The following is an 18,015-nucleotide window of genomic DNA, read 5'->3' on the forward strand; positions in this document are numbered from 1 at the left end:
TCCTAAATTAATATGAACTGCAAATAATAACACAATTATTGAGTGTCACTCAATGTTGTTTGTACTCAATGAATTGCGGCCTTCCAGGTAGCGTGAGGGGACCGTATGAGGGTACTTAACTGTTGGTTACTGGATCACTGGAGGAAAAGAGCACCTTGTCAGACATACCAAGCACTGTCTTATGGCTCTGTGATGTTGGGCTGTTGTACACAGCTGATATTTGTGGATTTGTATTGAATGCTAAATAATTGACTAAACCTAATTTTTTTTTAACCTTTATTTAACTAGGCAAGTCAGATAAGAACAAATTCTTATTTACAATGACGGCCTAGGAACAGTGGGTTAACTGCCTTGTTCAGGAGCTGAACAACAGATTTATACCTTGTCAGTTCGGGGATTCGATTTAGTAAGCTTTCGGTTACTGGCCCAATGCTCTAACCACTAGGCCACCTGCCACTCTTACACTGAGTATACGAAACATTAGGAACACCGTCCTCATATTGAGTTGGACCCACCACCCGGTTGCCCTCAGAATAGACTCGATTCGTCGGGACATGGACTCTACAAGGTGTCAAAAGCGTTCCACAGGGATGCTGGTCCATGTTGACTCCAATGCTTCCCACAGTTGTGTTAAATTGGCTGGATGTCCTTTGGGTGGTGGACCGTTCTTGATACACACAGGGAAACTGTTGAGTGTGAAAAACCCAACAGCGTTGCAGTTCTTGACAAAAACCGGTGGACCTGGCATCTACTACCATACCCTGTTCAAAGGCACTTAAATATTTTGTCTTGTTCATTCACCCTCTGAAAGGCACGCATACATAATCCATGTCTCAATTGTCTCAAGGCTTAAAAATCCTGTCTCTCCCCCTTCAACTACACCGATTGAAAAGGATTTAATAAGTGACATCAATAAGGAATCATAGCTTTCAACCTAGATTGACCTGGTCAGAGCAGGTGTCCTTAATGTTTTGTACACTCAGTGTATCGTAATACACTGTGAGCTAGTCTTAAACTCATGTGTCTATAGGCCGGGCTTGTGTGAGCTAGACTTAAACTCATGTGTCTATAGGCCGGGCTTGTGTGAGCTAGTCTTAAACTCATGTGTCTATAGGCCGGGCTTGTGTGAGCTAGTCTTAACTGCTGATGTCACCATGTGGGCCGGGCTTGGTTCCATTGCATGTCCAAGAGGCTAACCCATGTCCAAGAGGCTAACCCATGTCCAAGAGGCTAACCCATGTCCAAGAGGCTAACCCAGGGCTCAGGCAGGGGTGTTCATGCTTTCTGGATGTTACACTATGTACTGTATGTACCCTCACCTCACTCTCTCACTGCTACCTACTTTAACATTTCACCCGTTCAGACATCACTCACATCAGACAAGACTGTAGCAGGCAGACATCACTCACAGCAGACAACACAGTGGCAGGCAGACATCACTCACAGCAGACAAGACAGTAGCAGGCAGACATCACTCACAGCAGACAAGACTGTAGCAGGCAGACATCACTCACAGCTGACAAGACTGTAGCAGGCAGACATCACTCACAGTGATTAATGTATTAATAAAGTAATAACAGTAGTAATAACGAAGTAATAACAGTGGTAATAATGGAGTAATAACGGTAGTAATAACAGTAGTAATAATGGAGTAATAACACTAGTAATAACAGTAGTAATAACAGTAGTAATAATGGAGTAATAACAGCAGTAATAATGGAGTAATAACAGTAGTAATAATGGAGTAATAACAGTAGTAATAATGGAGTAATAACAGTAGTAATAACGAAGTAATAACAGTAGTAATAACGAAGTAACAACAGTAGTAATAATGAAGTAATAACAGTAGTAATAACAGTAGTAATAACGAAGTAATAACAGTAGTAATAACGAAGTAATAACAGTAGTAATAATGAAGTAATAACAGTAGTAATAACAGTAGTAATAATGGAGTAATAACACTAGTAATAACAGTAGTAATAACAGTAGTAATAATGGAGTAATAACAGTAGTAATAACGAAGTAATAACAGTAGTAATAATGAAGTAATAACAGTAGTAATAGCAGTAGTAATAATGGAGTAATAACACTAGTAATAACAGTAGTAATAACAGTAGTAATAATGGAGTAATAACAGTAGTAATAATGGAGTAATAACAGTAGTAATAACGAAGTAATAACAGTAGTAATAATGGAGTAATAACAGTAGTAATAATGGAGTAATAACAGTAGTAATAACGAAGTAATAACAGTAGTAATGACGAAGTAATAACAGTAGTAATAACGAAGTAATAACAGTAGTAATAATGAAGTAATAACAGTAGTAATAACAGTAGTAATAACGAAGTAATAACAGTAGTAATAACGAAGTAATAACAGTAGTAATAATGAAGTAATAACAGTAGTAATAATGGAGTAATAACACTAGTAATAACGGGTAGTAATAACAGTAGTAATAATGAAGTAATAACAGTAGTAATAATGGAGTAATAACAGTAGTAATAATGGAGTAATAACAGTAGTAATAACGAAGTAATAACAGTAGTAATAACGAAGTAATAACAGTAGTAATAATGAAGTAATAACAGTAGTAATAACAGTAGTAATAATGGAGTAATAACACTAGTAATAGCAGTAGTAATAACAGTAGTAATAATGAAGTAATAACAGTAGTAATAATGAAGTAATAACAGTAGTAAAATTGTAATGAAGTAATAGCAGTAGTAATATTATTTTAATGAAGTAATAATGAAGTAATATCATCAGTAAAACTTTATAAAGACATTATTCTGGGTCACATTATCACTTTGTGCATTGTGACCCTTACTGTTAGCCAGGTCCCAGAATATGCTAGTTGTCAATTCAAAAACTTTACTTGCTGCTCTTTCACCTTTTCACTCACTCACTCACTCACTCACTCACTCACTCACTCACTCACTCACTTCCATAACACGTTGAATACTACAGTCTCCATTCATAACACGTTGAATATTACAGTCTCCATTCATAACACGTTGAATACTACAGTCTCCATTCATAACACGTTGAATATTACAGTCTCCATTCATAACATGTTGAATATTACAGTCTCCATTCATAACACGTTGAATATTACAGTCTCCATTCATAACACGTTGAATATTACAGTCTCCATTCATAACACGTTGAATACTACAGTCTCCATTCATAACACGTTGAATACTACAGTCTCCATTCATAACATGTTGAATATTACAGTCTCCATTCATAACATGTTGAATATTACAGTCTCCATTCATAACACGTTGAATATTACAGTCTCCATAGCACGTTGAATACTACAGTCTCCATTCATAACATGTTGAATACTACAGTCTCCATTCATAACACGTTGAATACTACAGTCTCCATTCATAACATGTTGAATACTACATTCTCCATTCATAACATGTTGAATACTACAGTCTCCATTCATAACATGTTGAATACTACAGTCTCCATAACACGTTGAATACTACAGTCTCCATAACACGTTGAATACTACAGTCTCCATAACACGTTGAATACTACCGTCTCCATTCATAACACGTTGAATACTACAGTCTCCATTCATAACACGTTGAATATTACAGTCTCCATAACACGTTGAATATTACAGTCTCCATTCATAACATGTTGAATACTACAGTCTCCATTCATAACATGTTGAATATTACAGTCTCCATTCATAACATGTTGAATACTACAGTCTCCATTCATAACACGTTGAATACTACAGTCTCCATAACACGTTGAATACTACAGTCTCCATTCATAACACGTTGAATACTACAGTCTCCATAACACGTTGAATACTACAGTCTCCATTCATAACACGTTGAATACTACAGTCTCCATTCATAACACGTTGAATACTACAGTCTCCATTCATAACACGTTGAATATTACAGTCTCCATTCATAACACGTTGAATACTACAGTCTCCATTCATAACATGTTGAATACTACAGTCTCCATTCATAACATGTTGAATACTACAGTCTCCATTCATAACACGTTGAATACTACAGTCTCCATTCATAACACGTTGAATACTACAGTCTCCATTCATAACACGTTGAATACTACAGTCTCCATTCATAACATGTTGAATATTACAGTCTCCATTCATAACATGTTGAATATTACAGTCTCCATTCATAACATGTTGAATATTACAGTCTCCATACATAACACGTTGAATACTACAGTCTCCATTCATAGCACGTTGAATACTACAGTCTCCATTCATAGCACGTTGAATACTACAGTCTCCATACATAACACGTTGAATACTACAGTCTCCATACATAACACGTTGAATACTACAGTCTCCATTCATAGCACGTTGAATACTACAGTCTCCATTCATAACATGTTGAATATTACAGTCTCCATTCATAACACGTTGAATACTACAGTCTCCATTCATAACATGTTGAATATTACAGTCTCCATTCATAACACGTTGAATACTACCGTCTCCATAACACGTTGAATATTACAGTCTCCATTCATAACACGTTGAATACTACAGTCTCCATTCATAACACGTTGAATATTACAGTCTCCATTCATAACATGTTGAATATTACAGTCTCCATACATAACACGTTGAATACTACAGTCTCCATTCATAACATGTTGAATATTACAGTCTCCATTCATAACACGTTGAATACTACAGTCTCCATTCATAGCACGTTGAATACTACAGTCTCCATTCATAGCACGTTGAATACTACAGTCTCCATTCATAACATGTTGAATATTACAGTCTCCATTCATAACACGTTGAATACTACCGTCTCCATAACACGTTGAATATTACAGTCTCCATTCATAACACGTTGAATACTACAGTCTCCATTCATAACACGTTGAATATTACAGTCTCCATTCATAACATGTTGAATATTACAGTCTCCATACATAACACGTTGAATACTACAGTCTCCATACATAACACGTTGAATACTACAGTCTCCATACATAACACGTTGAATACTACAGTCTCCATTCATAGCACGTTGAATACTACAGTCTCCATTCATAGCACGTTGAATACTACAGTCTCCATTCATAGCACGTTGAATACTACAGTCTCCATAACATGTTGAATACTACAGTCTCCATTCATAACACGTTGAATACTACAGTCTCCATAACATGTTGAATACTACCGTCTCCATTCATAACATGTTGAATATTACAGTCTCGTCTTCAGGTTCTTTTTGACACTCACTGGGCTCTGATACCCATTTGACCATCTTTTCTCTTTCCCAGAGACTTTTTACACTTTTTTTAACATTGTATACAGTTGTGCATTAGTGACAATAAAGTTGACCTTTATGAAGTGGGAGTCCAGAATCTTCTTTTGTAAAGACCCCTGACATTGTCTCGTTGTCATTCTAGATGCTAGTCCCCTCCCATCCTCCTGTGATGTTGTAGATGTAGCATAGCTCTGTTATATATCTGTATGTATAGTGTGTTCTATAGACTCATTTGTGTCTCGTGGCTGTGTGTGGTATTCCGTGCTGCTTGTCACGGCTGTCTCCTCCATCCTAGTGTGTAGAACTGTAGGATCAGACGTTCACCAGAGATGTTGCTGGTTAATTCATTGTTTTGTTCATGCCAACGTGGTGCTATCAGAGGACAGGACAGGAGACTGTGATGGGCAAGTATGCAATCAAGTTTCCCTAGTGAACATCCTAGTGAACATCCTAGTGAACATCCTAGTGAACATCCTAGTGAACATAGTGGCAGTCTAGGGGATTTAGGTAAGCGATTCTACTCAGTCATAATACTGTATTCAACCCAACAGCTGAACTATCATGCTGAAATCCCAGACATTAGAGCGAGAGGGAAGAGCCTTAGAGCTGTCTGGATATTAGAGAGAGAAGAGCATTAGAGCTGTCTGGATATTAGAGAGAGAAGAGCATTAGAGCTGTCTGGATTTTAGAGAGAAGAGCATTAGAGATGTCTGGATATTAGAGAGAAGAGCATTAGAGCTGTCTGGATATTAGAGAGAGAGAAGACCATTAGAGCTGTCTGGATTTTAGAGAGAGAAGACCATTAGAGCTGTCTGGATATTAGAGAGAGAAGACCATTAGAGCTGTCTGGATTTTAGAGAGAAGAGCATTAGAGCTGTCTGGATATTAGAGAGAAGAGCATTAGAGCTGTCTGGATTTTAGAGAGAGAAGACCATTAGAGCTGTCTGGATATTAGAGAGAGAAGAGCATTAGAGCTGTCTGGATTTTAGAGAGAGAAGAGCATTAGAGCTGTCTGGATTTTAGAGAGAGAAGAGCATTAGAGCTGTCTGGACCTTAGAGAGAGAGAAGACCATTAGAGCTGTCTGGATATTAGAGAGAGAAGAGCATTAGAGCTGTCTGGATTTTAGAGAGAGAAGAGCATTAGAGCTGTCTGGACCTTAGAGAGAGAGAAGAGCATTAGAGCTGTCTGGACCTTAGAGAGAGAGAAGAGCATTAGAGCTGTCTGGACCTTAGAGAGAGAGAAGAGCATTAGAGCTGTCTGGATTTTAGAGAGAGAAGAGCATTAGAGCTGTCTGGATATTAGAGAGAGAAGACCATTAGAGCTGTCTGGATATTAGAGAGAGAAGAGCATTAGAGCTGTCTGGGTATTAGAGAGAGAAGAGCATTAGAGCTGTCTGGACCTTAGAGAGAGAAGAGCATTAGAGCTGTCTGGACCTTAGAGAGAGAGAAGAGCATTAGAGCTGTCTGGACCTTAGAGAGAAGAGCATTAGAGCTGTCTGGACCTTAGAGAGAGAGAAGAGCATTAGAGCTGTCTGGATATTAGAGAGAGAAGAGCATTAGAGCTGTCTGGATATTAGAGACATGAAACATTCTGCAGATATTTATGGATTTAATTTAACTTCTTCAGCTGACTCTCTTTCTCTTCCTCCTCTCCTTTCCGTCAACAGGGGTGGTGTCCAACAGCCCTCATCCCTCCGCCTTCTCCTTTAACTCCCATGGCGTTGTCAACGGTCAGATGCCGGTCGAACTCTGTGGTCACAGTCCGGACGTTCGGCAGCCCTCTCCCCTCACCAGTCCCTTGCTCAACGACGCTGGCAGTGTGCGCACCGACGATGAAGATGAGGTTCGGAGGAAGGTTTGTGGTCCAGAGAGGGCCCAAAGTGACAGGATTACAGCTAGAAAGGCATTGATGTGCTAGTTGCTGTGTGGGCCTCATTGTGGTTTTAAATCTCCAATTACCATCACCAGCTTCAAAGAGGCTCCAGTCACATATACATACCTAAAATAGCAGAGGACCGAGATTACCTAAATAACTCTCCACAGGGACGAGTGCTGTGTACCCTGTACCAAGTCTGATGTATCTGGGCTACATGTCTAACACTGGAATGGATTATTCAAAATGTGGAAAATGACCCAAGACACAGTCTCCAGCTTACTGTGTTAGTAGTGTTGTCTCTGCACAGTTAAGAGTCTGTCCTCTTTCCTTCACAGAGGTTCCCTACCGACAAGGCCTACTTTATCGCCAAGGAGCTGCTGACCACAGAGAGGACCTATCTGAAGGACTTGGAGGTGGTGTCTGTGGTAAGGATCCATCACCAGATAGATTATTCTGCTCTCTCTCTCTCTCATATATATATATATAAAAATACAGTTAAAGGCGGAAGTTTACATACACCTTAACTAAATACATTTAAACTACATTTTTCACAATTCCTGACATTTAATCCTCGTAAAAATTCCCTGTTTTAGTTCAGTTAGGATCACCACTTTATTTTAAGAATGTGAAATGTCAGAATAATAGATTTATTTCAGCTTTTATTTCTTTCATCACATTCACAGTGGGTCAGAAGTTTACATACACTCAATTAGTATTTGGTAGCATTGCCATTAAATTGTTTAATTTGGGTCAAATGTTTCGGGTAGCCTTCCACAAGCTTCCCACAATAAGTTGGGTGAATTTTGGCCCATTCCTCCTGACAGAGCTGGTGTAACTGAGTCAGGTTTGTAGGCCTCCTTGCTCGCACATGCTTTTTCAGTGCTGCCCACAGATTTTCTATGGGATTGAGGTCAGGGCTTTGTGATGGCCACTCCAATACCTTGACTTTGTTGTCCTTAAGCCATTTTGCCACAACTTTGGAAGTATGCTTGGGGTCATTGCTATTTGGTATTTGGTATGCTATTTGGAAGACCCATTTGCAATCAAGCTTTAACTTCCTGACTGATGTCTTGAGATGTTTCTTCAATATATCCACAATTTTCCTGCCTCATGATGCCATCTATTTTGTGAAGTACACCAGTCCCTCCTGCAGCAAAGCACCCTACAACATGATGCTGCCACACCCATGCTTCACGGTTGGGATGGTGTTCTTCGGCTTGCAAGCCTCCCTGTAAGGGGTGCGTAACTGGTGGCAGGGAAGTCAGACGCAGGAGAGCAGAACTGGGTAATAACCGGAGCAGTTTAATTATCAAAACCAACGGCATCCAGAAATAACAAAATATGGATACAAAACCCGTCACGCACAATGTGTACAAGCACTTACAACAAACAATTTCACACACAGACATGGGGGGAACAGAGGGTTAAATACACGATAAGTAATGAGGGAAATGGGAACCAGGTGTGTGGGAAAACAAGACAAAACAAATGGAAAATGAAAGTTGGATCGGCGATGACCAGTGACGTCGAACACCGAACGCCGCCCGAACCAGGAGAGGAACCGACTTCGGCGGAAGTCGTGACACTCCCCCTTTTTACTCCAAACATAACGATGGTAATTATGGCCAAACAGTTCTATTTTTGTTTCATCAGACCAGAGGACATTTCTCAAAAAGGTACCATCTTTTTCCCAATGTGCAGTTGCAAACTGTAGTCTGGCTTTTTCATGGCAGTTTTGGAGCAGTGGCTTCTTCCTTGCTGAGCGGCCTTTCAGGTTATGTCGATATAGGACTCGTTTTACTGTGGATATAGATACTTTTGTACCTGTTTCCTCCAGCATCTTCACAAGGTACTTTGATGTTGTTCTGGGATTGATTTGCACCTTTCGCGCCAAAGTACGTTCATCTCTAGAAGACAGAACGCATCTCCTTCCTGAGCGGTATGACGGCTGCGTGGTCCCATGGTGTTTAAACTTGCGTACTATTGTTTGTACAGATGAACGTGGTACCTTCAGGCATTTGGAAATTGCTCCCAAGGATGAACCAGACTTGTGTAGGTCTACAATTTATTTTCTGAGGTCTTGGCTGATGTCTTTTGATTTTCCCATGATGTCAAGCAAAGAGGCACTGAGTTTGAAGATAGGCCTTGAAATACATCCACAGGTACACCTCCAATTGACTCAAATTATGTCAATTAGCCTATCAGAAGCTTCTAAAGCCATGACATCAATTTCTGGAATCTTCCAAGCTGTTTAAAGGCACAGTCAATTTAGTGTATGTAAACTTCTGACCCACTGGAATTGTGATACAGTGAATTATAATTGAAATAATCTGTCTGTAAACAATTATTGGGAAAATTACTTGTGTCATGCACGAAGTAGATGTCCTAACCGACTTGCCAAAACTATAGTTTGAGTGGTTGAAAAATGAGTTTTAATGACTCCAACCTAAGTGTATGTAAACTTCCGACTTCAACTGTATATATATATATATATATATATATATATATATATATTGTATATATATATATATATATATATATATATATATATATATATATATATATATATATATATATATATATATATATATATATATATATACATACAATATATATATATAAACAAATTCCAACAGGGCTATACATTTGGGGGAGCTTTTTTTCTCGCCTGAGTAGATTTGTTTCTCTGCCAAAAATCAAATTAAACCTAAATTAAATCTAGTGTTCAGCAAAATAACAACACAATGTCAAATAAAGGTAGCCTAGTCAAATAACTAACATCCAATCACATTATTGTTATTATTTTATCTAGGCAAGTCACTTTTGAACAAATTCTTATTTACAATGACAGCGGGTTAACTGCCTTGTCCAGGGGCAGAACAACAGATGTTTACCTTGTCAGCTCGGGGATTTGATCTTGAAAACCTTTCAGTTACTAGTCCAACACTCTAACCACTAGGCTACCTGCCACCCCACCCAATACTTTCTAGTGGTACCTGCCACCCCACCCAATACTTTCTAGTGGTACCTGCCTCCCTACCCAATACTTTCTAGTGGTGCCTGCCTCCCTACCCAATACTTTCTAGTGGTACCTGCCACCCTACCCAATACTTTCTAGTGGTACCTGCCTCCCTACCCAATACTGTCTAGTGGTACCTGCCACCCTACCAAATACTTTCTAGTGGTACCTGCCACCCCACCCAATACTTTCTAGTGGTACCTGCCACCCCACCCAATACTTTCTAGTGGTGCCTGCCTCCCTACCCAATACTTTCTAGTGGTACCTGCCACCCTACCCAATACTTTCTAGTGGTACCTGCCTCCCTACCCAATACTGTCTAGTGGTACCTGCCACCCTACCAAATACTTTCTAGTGGTACCAGTCACCCTACCCAATACTTTCTAGTGGTACCTGCCACCCTACCCAATACTGTCTAGTGGTACCTGCCACCCTACCCAATACTGTCTAGTGGTACCTGCCTCCCTACCCAATACTGTCTAGTGGTACCTGCCTCCATACCCAATACTTTCTAGTGGTACCTGCCACCCTACCCAATACTGTCTAGTGGTACCTGCCACCCTACCCAATACTGTCTAGTGGTACCTGCCACCCTACCCAATACTGTCTAGTGGTACTTGCCACCCTACCCAATACTTTCTAGTGGTACCTGCCACTCTACCCAATACTTTCTAGTGGTACCTGCCTCCCTACCCAATACTTTCTAGTGGTACCTGCCTCCATACCCAATACTTTCTAGTGGTACCTGCCTCCCTACCCAATACTTTCTAGTGGTACCTGCCACCCTACCCAATACTGTCTAGTGGTACCTGCCTCCCTACCCAATACTTTCTAGTGGTACCTGCCACCCTACCCAATACTTTCTAGTGGTACCTGCCTCCATACCCAATACTTTCTAGTGGTACCTGCCTCCCTACCCAATACTTTCTAGTGGTACCTGCCTCCCTACCCAATACTTTCTAGTGGTACCTGCCACCCTACCCAATACTTTCTAGTGGTGCCTGCCTCCCTACCCAATACTGTCTAGTGGTACCAGCCACCCTACCCATAACTGTCTAGTGGTACCTGCCACCCTACCCAATACTGTCTAGTGGTACCTGCCACCCTACCCAATACTGTCTAGTGGTACCTGCCACCCTACCCAATACTGTCTAGTGGTACCTGCCACCCTACCCAATACTTTCTAGTGGTACCTGCCTCCCTACCCAATACTTTCCACTAACGGTCCGTATGTAGCCAAACGTAGCTGCTGCTCATTCCGTTTGCTCGAAAAATGTATTAATGGTTAAAAACAGTAAGGCCCACATCCATAGAGACACATACCAGCTCTACTGGTAGTACTGCTACTGTACCTCCACCCTCCTGCATCATCCTGCAGTACTGCACCTTCCCCTCCTGCATCACCCAGCAGTACCGTACCTTCCCCTCCTGCATCATCCTGCAGTACTGTACCTCCACCCTCCTGCATCATCCTGCAGTACCGAACCTCCTACTTCTTGCAGTACCGAGCCTCCCCCCTCCTGCAGTACTGAACCTCCTCCCCTCCTGCGGTACCGAAACTCTCCCCTCCTACAGTACCGAACCTCCTTCCTCCTACAGTACTGAACCTCCTTCCTCCTGCAGTACCGAACCTCCTCCCTCCTGCAGTACCGATCCTCCCCCTCCTGCAGTACCGAACCTTCCCCTCCTGCAGTACCGAACCTCCGCCCTCTTGCAGTACCGAACCTCCTCCCTCCTGCAGTACCGTACCTCTCCTCTCCTGCAGTACCGTACCTCTCTTCTCCTGCAGTACCGTACCTCTCCTCTCCTGCAGTACCGTACCTCTCCTCTCCTGCAGTACCGTACCTCTCCTCTCCTGCAGTACCGTACCTCTCCTCTCCTGCAGTACCGTACCTCTCCTCTCCTGCAGTACCGAACCTCCTCCCTCCTGCAGTACCGTACCTCTCCTCTCCTGCAGTACCGTACCTCTCCTCTCCTGCAGTACCGTACCTCTCCTCTCCTGCAGTACAGTACCTCTCCTCTCCTGCAGTACCGTACCTCTCCTCTCCTGCAGTACCGTACCTCTCCTCTCCTGCAGTACCGAACCTCCTCCCTCCTGCAGTACCGTACCTCTCCTCTCCTGCAGTACCATACCTCTCCTCTCCTGCAGTACCGTACCTCTCCTCTCCTGCAGTACCGTACCTCTCCTCTCCTGCAGTACCGTACCTCTCCTCTCCTGCAGTACCGTACCTCTCTTCTCCTGCAGTACCGTACCTCTCCTCTCCTGCAGTACCATACCTCTCCTCTCCTGCAGTACCGTACCTCTCCTCTCCTGCAGTACCGTACCTCTCCTCTCCTGCAGTACCGTACCTCTCTTCTCCTGCAGTACCATACATCTCCTCTCCTGCAGTACCGTACCTCTCCTCTCCTGCAGTACCGTACCTCTCCTCTCCTGCAGTACCGTAACTCTCCTCTCCTGCAGTACCGTACCTCTCCTCTCCTGCAGTACCGTACCTCCTCTCCTGCAGTACCGTACCTCTCCTCTCCTGCAGTACCGTACCGTACCTCTCCTCTCCTGCTGTACCGTACCTCTCCTCTCCTGCAGTACCGTACCTCTCTTCTCCTGCAGTACCGTACCTCTATTCTCCTGCAGTACCAAACCTCCTCCCTCCGGCAGTACCCCACCAAATAAACCAAGCCCCCACCAGATAAACCACGCCCCCACCAGATAAACCACGCCCGCCAGATAAACCCCACCCCCACCAAATAAACCAAGCCCCCAGCAGATAAACCAAGCCCCCACCAGATAAACCACGCCCCCACCAGATAAACCAAGCCCCCACCAGATAAACCAAGCCCCCACCAGATAAACCACACCCCCACCAGATAAACCACGCCCCCACCAGATAAACCAAGCCCCCACCAGATAAACCAAGTCCCCACCAGATAAACCACGCCCCCACAAGATAAACCACGCCCCCAGCAGATAAACCAAGCCCCCACCAGATAAACCAAGCCCCCACCAGATAAACCACACCCCCACCAGATAAACCACGCCCCCACCAGATAAACCACACCCCCACCAGATAAACCAAGCCCCCACCAGATAAACCAAGCCCCCACCAGATAAACCACGCCCCCACAAGATAAACCACGCCCCCAGCAGATAAACCAAGCCCCCACCAGATAAACCAAGCCCCCACCAGATAAACCACACCCCCACCAGATAAACCACGCCCCCAGCACCCTAAACCATGTCAGGTAGCCTGTCATGTAATGTTCCCCTTGGGCCGTGTCAGGAATGATGGCATATTGATTCCTCCATTCATCTCCAGGTCGTTAAAGGATTTGGTGTGTGCACTGTGCTCTAATGCAGAACTTGATTTCTCTTTCTCTGTGTGTGTGTGTGTGTGTGTGTGTGTGTGTGTGTGTGTGTGTGTGTGTGTGTGTGTGTGTGTGTGTGTGTGTGTGTGTGTGTGTGTGTGTGTGTGTGTGTGTGTGTGTGTGTGTGTGTGTGTGTGTGTCATCCCAGTCTTTTCAGGACTCGGTGGGTAAAGACGAAGCCGTGCCGGACTCCCTGAAGAGCACCATCTTCACCAACTTTGACCCTCTGTACAAGTTTCAGTCCGGCTTCCTCAGAGAGGTGGAGCAGAGGCTGGCTTTATGGTGAGATGACACACGTCACTGGAGAATTACAATCCATCAGCATCACAATCACCCACAATGATAAATGTATTTTGTAGTTCAGGCTATTTTCTCTCAAAATGTCACTCCCACTTAGCCTCGTTTTTTGCGTAAGACAATCTCTTGGATTAAGAACAGTTTGTAGTGTAGTTTGGTTTGGGGTTTCATTGATCCTGGGTTTTGACATTCATTCTGGGAGGCCTCATCACAGAGACACACACACTTCCTGTGGAGCTGGGGTTTCTATGGCAACAGTCCCGCTGCATCAAGCCACTTCTTCTCCTTCTCGCCCTGTGGGTTATTCCACTGTCTGCTCCTCTTAATGATATGGTCCCTACGTCAGAGCCCTGACTGGCAGACTGTCACGACTACAGACATCGTACTGTCCAAGCCTTATTACAAGACTAAACCACAGAGCCAGAGACAGACCTCCAAGGAAGAGATGACTGTGTTTTCACTCAAAACATGGCCGACGTCTGATGTGGCTGAGGCCCAAAGGCAAACGAGCTGACCAACTACGGAGCACAGATTACATGCCATCTACTTTTCAAATGTGACGTACAGTTGTGACGTTGTGACGTACAGACTTATTTTAGCCCTCTCTTGATCCGAGATAAAAGAGCGGGTAGTGGGATGTGTGATTGGATAGGGCTTAGTGTTAGATGTGTGAGTGGATAGGGGTTAGGGTTAGATGTGTGAGTGGATAGGGGTTAGGGTTAGATGTGTGAGTGGATATGGGTTAGGGTTAGATGTGTGAGTGGATAGGGGTTAGGGTTAGGGTTAGATGTGTGAGTGGATAGGGGTTAGGGTTAGATGTGTGAGTGGATATTGGTTAGGGTTAGGGTTAGGTGTGTGAGTGGATAGGGGTTAGGGTTAGATGTGTGAGTGGATAGGGGTTAGGGTTAGGGTTAGATGTGTGAGTGGATAGGGGTTAGGGTTAGATGTGTGAGTGGATAGGGGTTAGGGTTAGGTGTGTGAGTGGATAGGGGTTAGGGTTAGATGTGTGAGTGGATAGGGGTTAGGGTTAGATGTGTGAGTGGATAGGGGTTAGGGTTAGGTGTGTGAGTGGATAGGGGTTAGGGTTAGATGTGTGAGTGGATAGGGGTTAGGGTTAGATGTGTGAGTGGATAGGGGTTAGGGTTAGATGTGTGAGTGGATAGGGGTTAGGGTTAGATGTGTGAGTGGATAGGGGTTAGGGTTAGATGTGTGAGTGGATAGGGGTTAGGGTTAGGGTTAGATGTGTGAGTGGATAGGGGTTAGGGTTAGGGTTAGGGTTAGATGTGTGAGTGGATAGGGGTTAGGGTTAGATGTGTGAGTGGATAGGGGTTAGGGTTAGATGTGTGAGTGGATAGGGGTTAGGGTTAGATGTGTGAGTGGATAGGGGTTAGGGTTAGATGTGTGAGTGGATAGGGGTTAGGGTTAGATGTGTGAGTGGATAGGGGTTAGAGTTAGATGTGTGAGTGGATAGGGGTTAGGGTTAGGGTTAGATGTGTGAGTGGATAGGGGTTAGGGTTAGATGTGTGAGTGGATAGGGGTTAGGGTTAGATGTGTGAGTGGATAGGGGTTAGGGTTAGGGTTAGATGTGTGAGTGGATAGGGGTTAGGGTTAGATGTGTGAGTGGATAGGGGTTAGGGTTAGGGTTAGATGTGTAAGTGGATAGGGGTTAGGGTTAGGGTTAGATGTGTGAGTGGATAGGGGTTAGGGTTAGATGTGTGAGTGGATAGGGGTTAGGGTTAGATGTGTGAGTGGATATGGGTTAGGGTTAGATGTGTGAGTGGATAGGGGTTAGGGTTAGATGTGTGAGTGGATAGGGGTTAGGGTTAGATGTGTGAGTGGATAGGGGTTAGGGTTAGATGTGTGAGTGGATAGGGGTTAGGGTTAGATGTGTGAGTGGATATGGGTTAGGGTTAGATGTGTGAGTGGATAGGGGTTAGGGTTAGATGTGTGAGTGGATAGGGGTTAGGGTTAGATGTGTGAGTGGATAGGGGTTAGGGTTAGATGTGTGAGTGGATAGGGGTTAGGGTTAGATGTGTGAGTGGATAGGGGTTAGGGTTAGGGTTAGATGTGTGAGTGGATAGGGGTTAGGGTTAGATGTGTGAGTGGATAGGGGTTAGGGTTAGATGTGTGAGTGGATAGGGGTTAGGGTTAGGGTTAGATGTGTGAGTGGATAGGGGTTAGGGTTAGATGTGTGAGTGGATAGGGGTTAGGGTTAGATGTGTGAGTGGATAGGGGTTAGGGTTAGATGTGTGAGTGGATAGGGGTTAGGGTTAGGGTTAGATGTGTGAGTGGATAGGGGTTAGGGTTAGGGTTAGATGTGTGAGTGGATAGGGGTTAGGGTTAGGGTTAGATGTGTGAGTGGATAGGGGTTAGGGTTAGATGTGTGAGTGGATAGGGGTTAGGGTTAGATGTGTGAGTGGATAGGGGTTAGGGTTAGGGTTAGATGTGTGAGTGGATAGGGGTTAGGGTTAGATGTGTGAGTGGATAGGGGTTAGGGTTAGGGTTAGATGTGTGAGTGGATAGGGGTTAGGGTTAGATGTGTGAGTGGATAGGGGTTAGGGTTAGATGTGTGAGTGGATAGGGGTTAGAGTTAGATGTGTGAGTGGATAGGGGTTAGGGTTAGGGTTAGATGTGTGAGTGGATAGGGGTTAGGGTTAGATGTGTGAGTGGATAGGGGTTAGGGTTAGATGTGTGAGTGGATAGGGGTTAGGGTTAGATGTGTGAGTGGATAGGGGTTAGGGTTAGATGTGTGAGTGGATAGGGGTTAGGGTTAGATGTGTGAGTGGATAGGGGTTAGGGTTAGGGTTAGATGTGTGAGTGGATAGGGGTTAGGGTTAGATGTGTGAGTGGATAGGGGTTAGGGTTAGGGTTAGATGTGTGAGTGGATAGGGGTTAGGGTTAGATGTGTGAGTGGATAGGGGTTAGGGTTAGGGTTAGATGTGTGAGTGGATAGGGGTTAGGGTTAGATGTGTGAGTGGATAGGGGTTAGGGTTAGATGTGTGAGTGGATAGGGGTTAGGGTTAGATGTGTGAGTGGATAGGGGTTAGGGTTAGGGTTAGATGTGTAAGTGGATAGGGGTTAGGGTTAGGGTTAGATGTGTGAGTGGATAGGGGTTAGGGTTAGATGTGTGAGTGGATAGGGGTTAGGGTTAGATGTGTGAGTGGATAGGGGTTAGGGTTAGATGTGTGAGTGGATAGGGGTTAGGGTTAGATGTGTGAGTGGATAGGGGTTAGGGTTAGGGTTAGATGTGTGAGTGGATAGGGGTTAGGGTTAGATGTGTGAGTGGATAGGGGTTAGGGTTAGATGTGTGAGTGGATAGGGGTTAGGGTTAGGGTTAGATGTGTGAGTGGATAGGGGTTAGGGTTAAATGTGTGAGTGGATAGGGGTTAGGGTTAGATGTGTGAGTGGATAGGGGTTAGGGTTAGATGTGTGAGTGGATAGGGGTTAGGGTTAGGGTTAGATGTGTGAGTGGATAGGGGTTAGGGTTAGGGTTAGATGTGTGAGTGGATAGGGGTTAGGGTTAGATGTGTGAGTGGATAGGGGTTAGGGTTAGATGTGTGAGTGGATAGGGGTTAGGGTTAGATGTGTGAGTGGATAGGGGTTAGGGTTAGGGTTAGATGTGTGAGTGGATAGGGGTTAGGGTTAGATGTGTGAGTGGATAGGGGTTAGGGTTAGATGTGTGAGTGGATAGGGGTTAGGGTTAGCGTTAGATGTGTGAGTGGATAGGGGTTAGGGTTAGATGTGTGAGTGGATAGGGGTTAGGGTTAGATGTGTGAGTGGATATGGGTTAGGGTTAGATGTGTGAGTGGATAGGGGTTAGGGTTAGATGTGTGAGTGGATAGGGGTTAGGGTTAGATGTGTGAGTGGATAGGGGTTAGGGTTAGATGTGTGAGTGGATAGGGGTTAGGGTTAGATGTGTGAGTGGATAGGGGTTAGGGTTAGATGTGTGAGTGGATAGGGGTTAGGGTTAGATGTGTGAGTGGATATGGGTTAGGGTTAGATGTGTGAGTGGATAGGGGTTAGGGTTAGATGTGTGAGTGGATAGGGGTTAGGGTTAGATGTGTGAGTGGATAGGGGTTAGGGTTAGATGTGTGAGTGGATAGGGGTTAGGGTTAGATGTGTGAGTGGATAGGGGTTAGGGTTAGATGTGTGAGTGGATAGGGGAACGA

General features: G+C 43.9%; 1 protein-coding gene across 7 annotated transcripts in view; it reads left to right on the plus strand.

Moving 5' to 3' along the window:
* The window catches only part of LOC129816694 (FERM, ARHGEF and pleckstrin domain-containing protein 1-like), a 165,038-nt gene that overhangs the window by 123,995 nt on the left and 23,028 nt on the right, over positions 1-18,015 (plus strand). For 6 of the 7 annotated variants that reach the window (XM_055871473.1, XM_055871472.1, XM_055871477.1 and 3 more), the window contains 3 exons: positions 6,959-7,146; positions 7,503-7,592; positions 13,698-13,831. In XM_055871473.1, the coding sequence (XP_055727448.1) occupies positions 6,959-7,146; positions 7,503-7,592; positions 13,698-13,831 (412 nt within the window). The remainder of the gene's footprint in view (positions 1-6,958; positions 7,147-7,502; positions 7,593-13,697; positions 13,832-18,015) is intronic. The other variant, XM_055871474.1, reaches the window with a different exon arrangement.

This window comes from Salvelinus fontinalis, chromosome 19 (assembly GCF_029448725.1).
Source record: "Salvelinus fontinalis isolate EN_2023a chromosome 19, ASM2944872v1, whole genome shotgun sequence".
NCBI classification, from domain to species: domain Eukaryota; kingdom Metazoa; phylum Chordata; class Actinopteri; order Salmoniformes; family Salmonidae; genus Salvelinus; species Salvelinus fontinalis.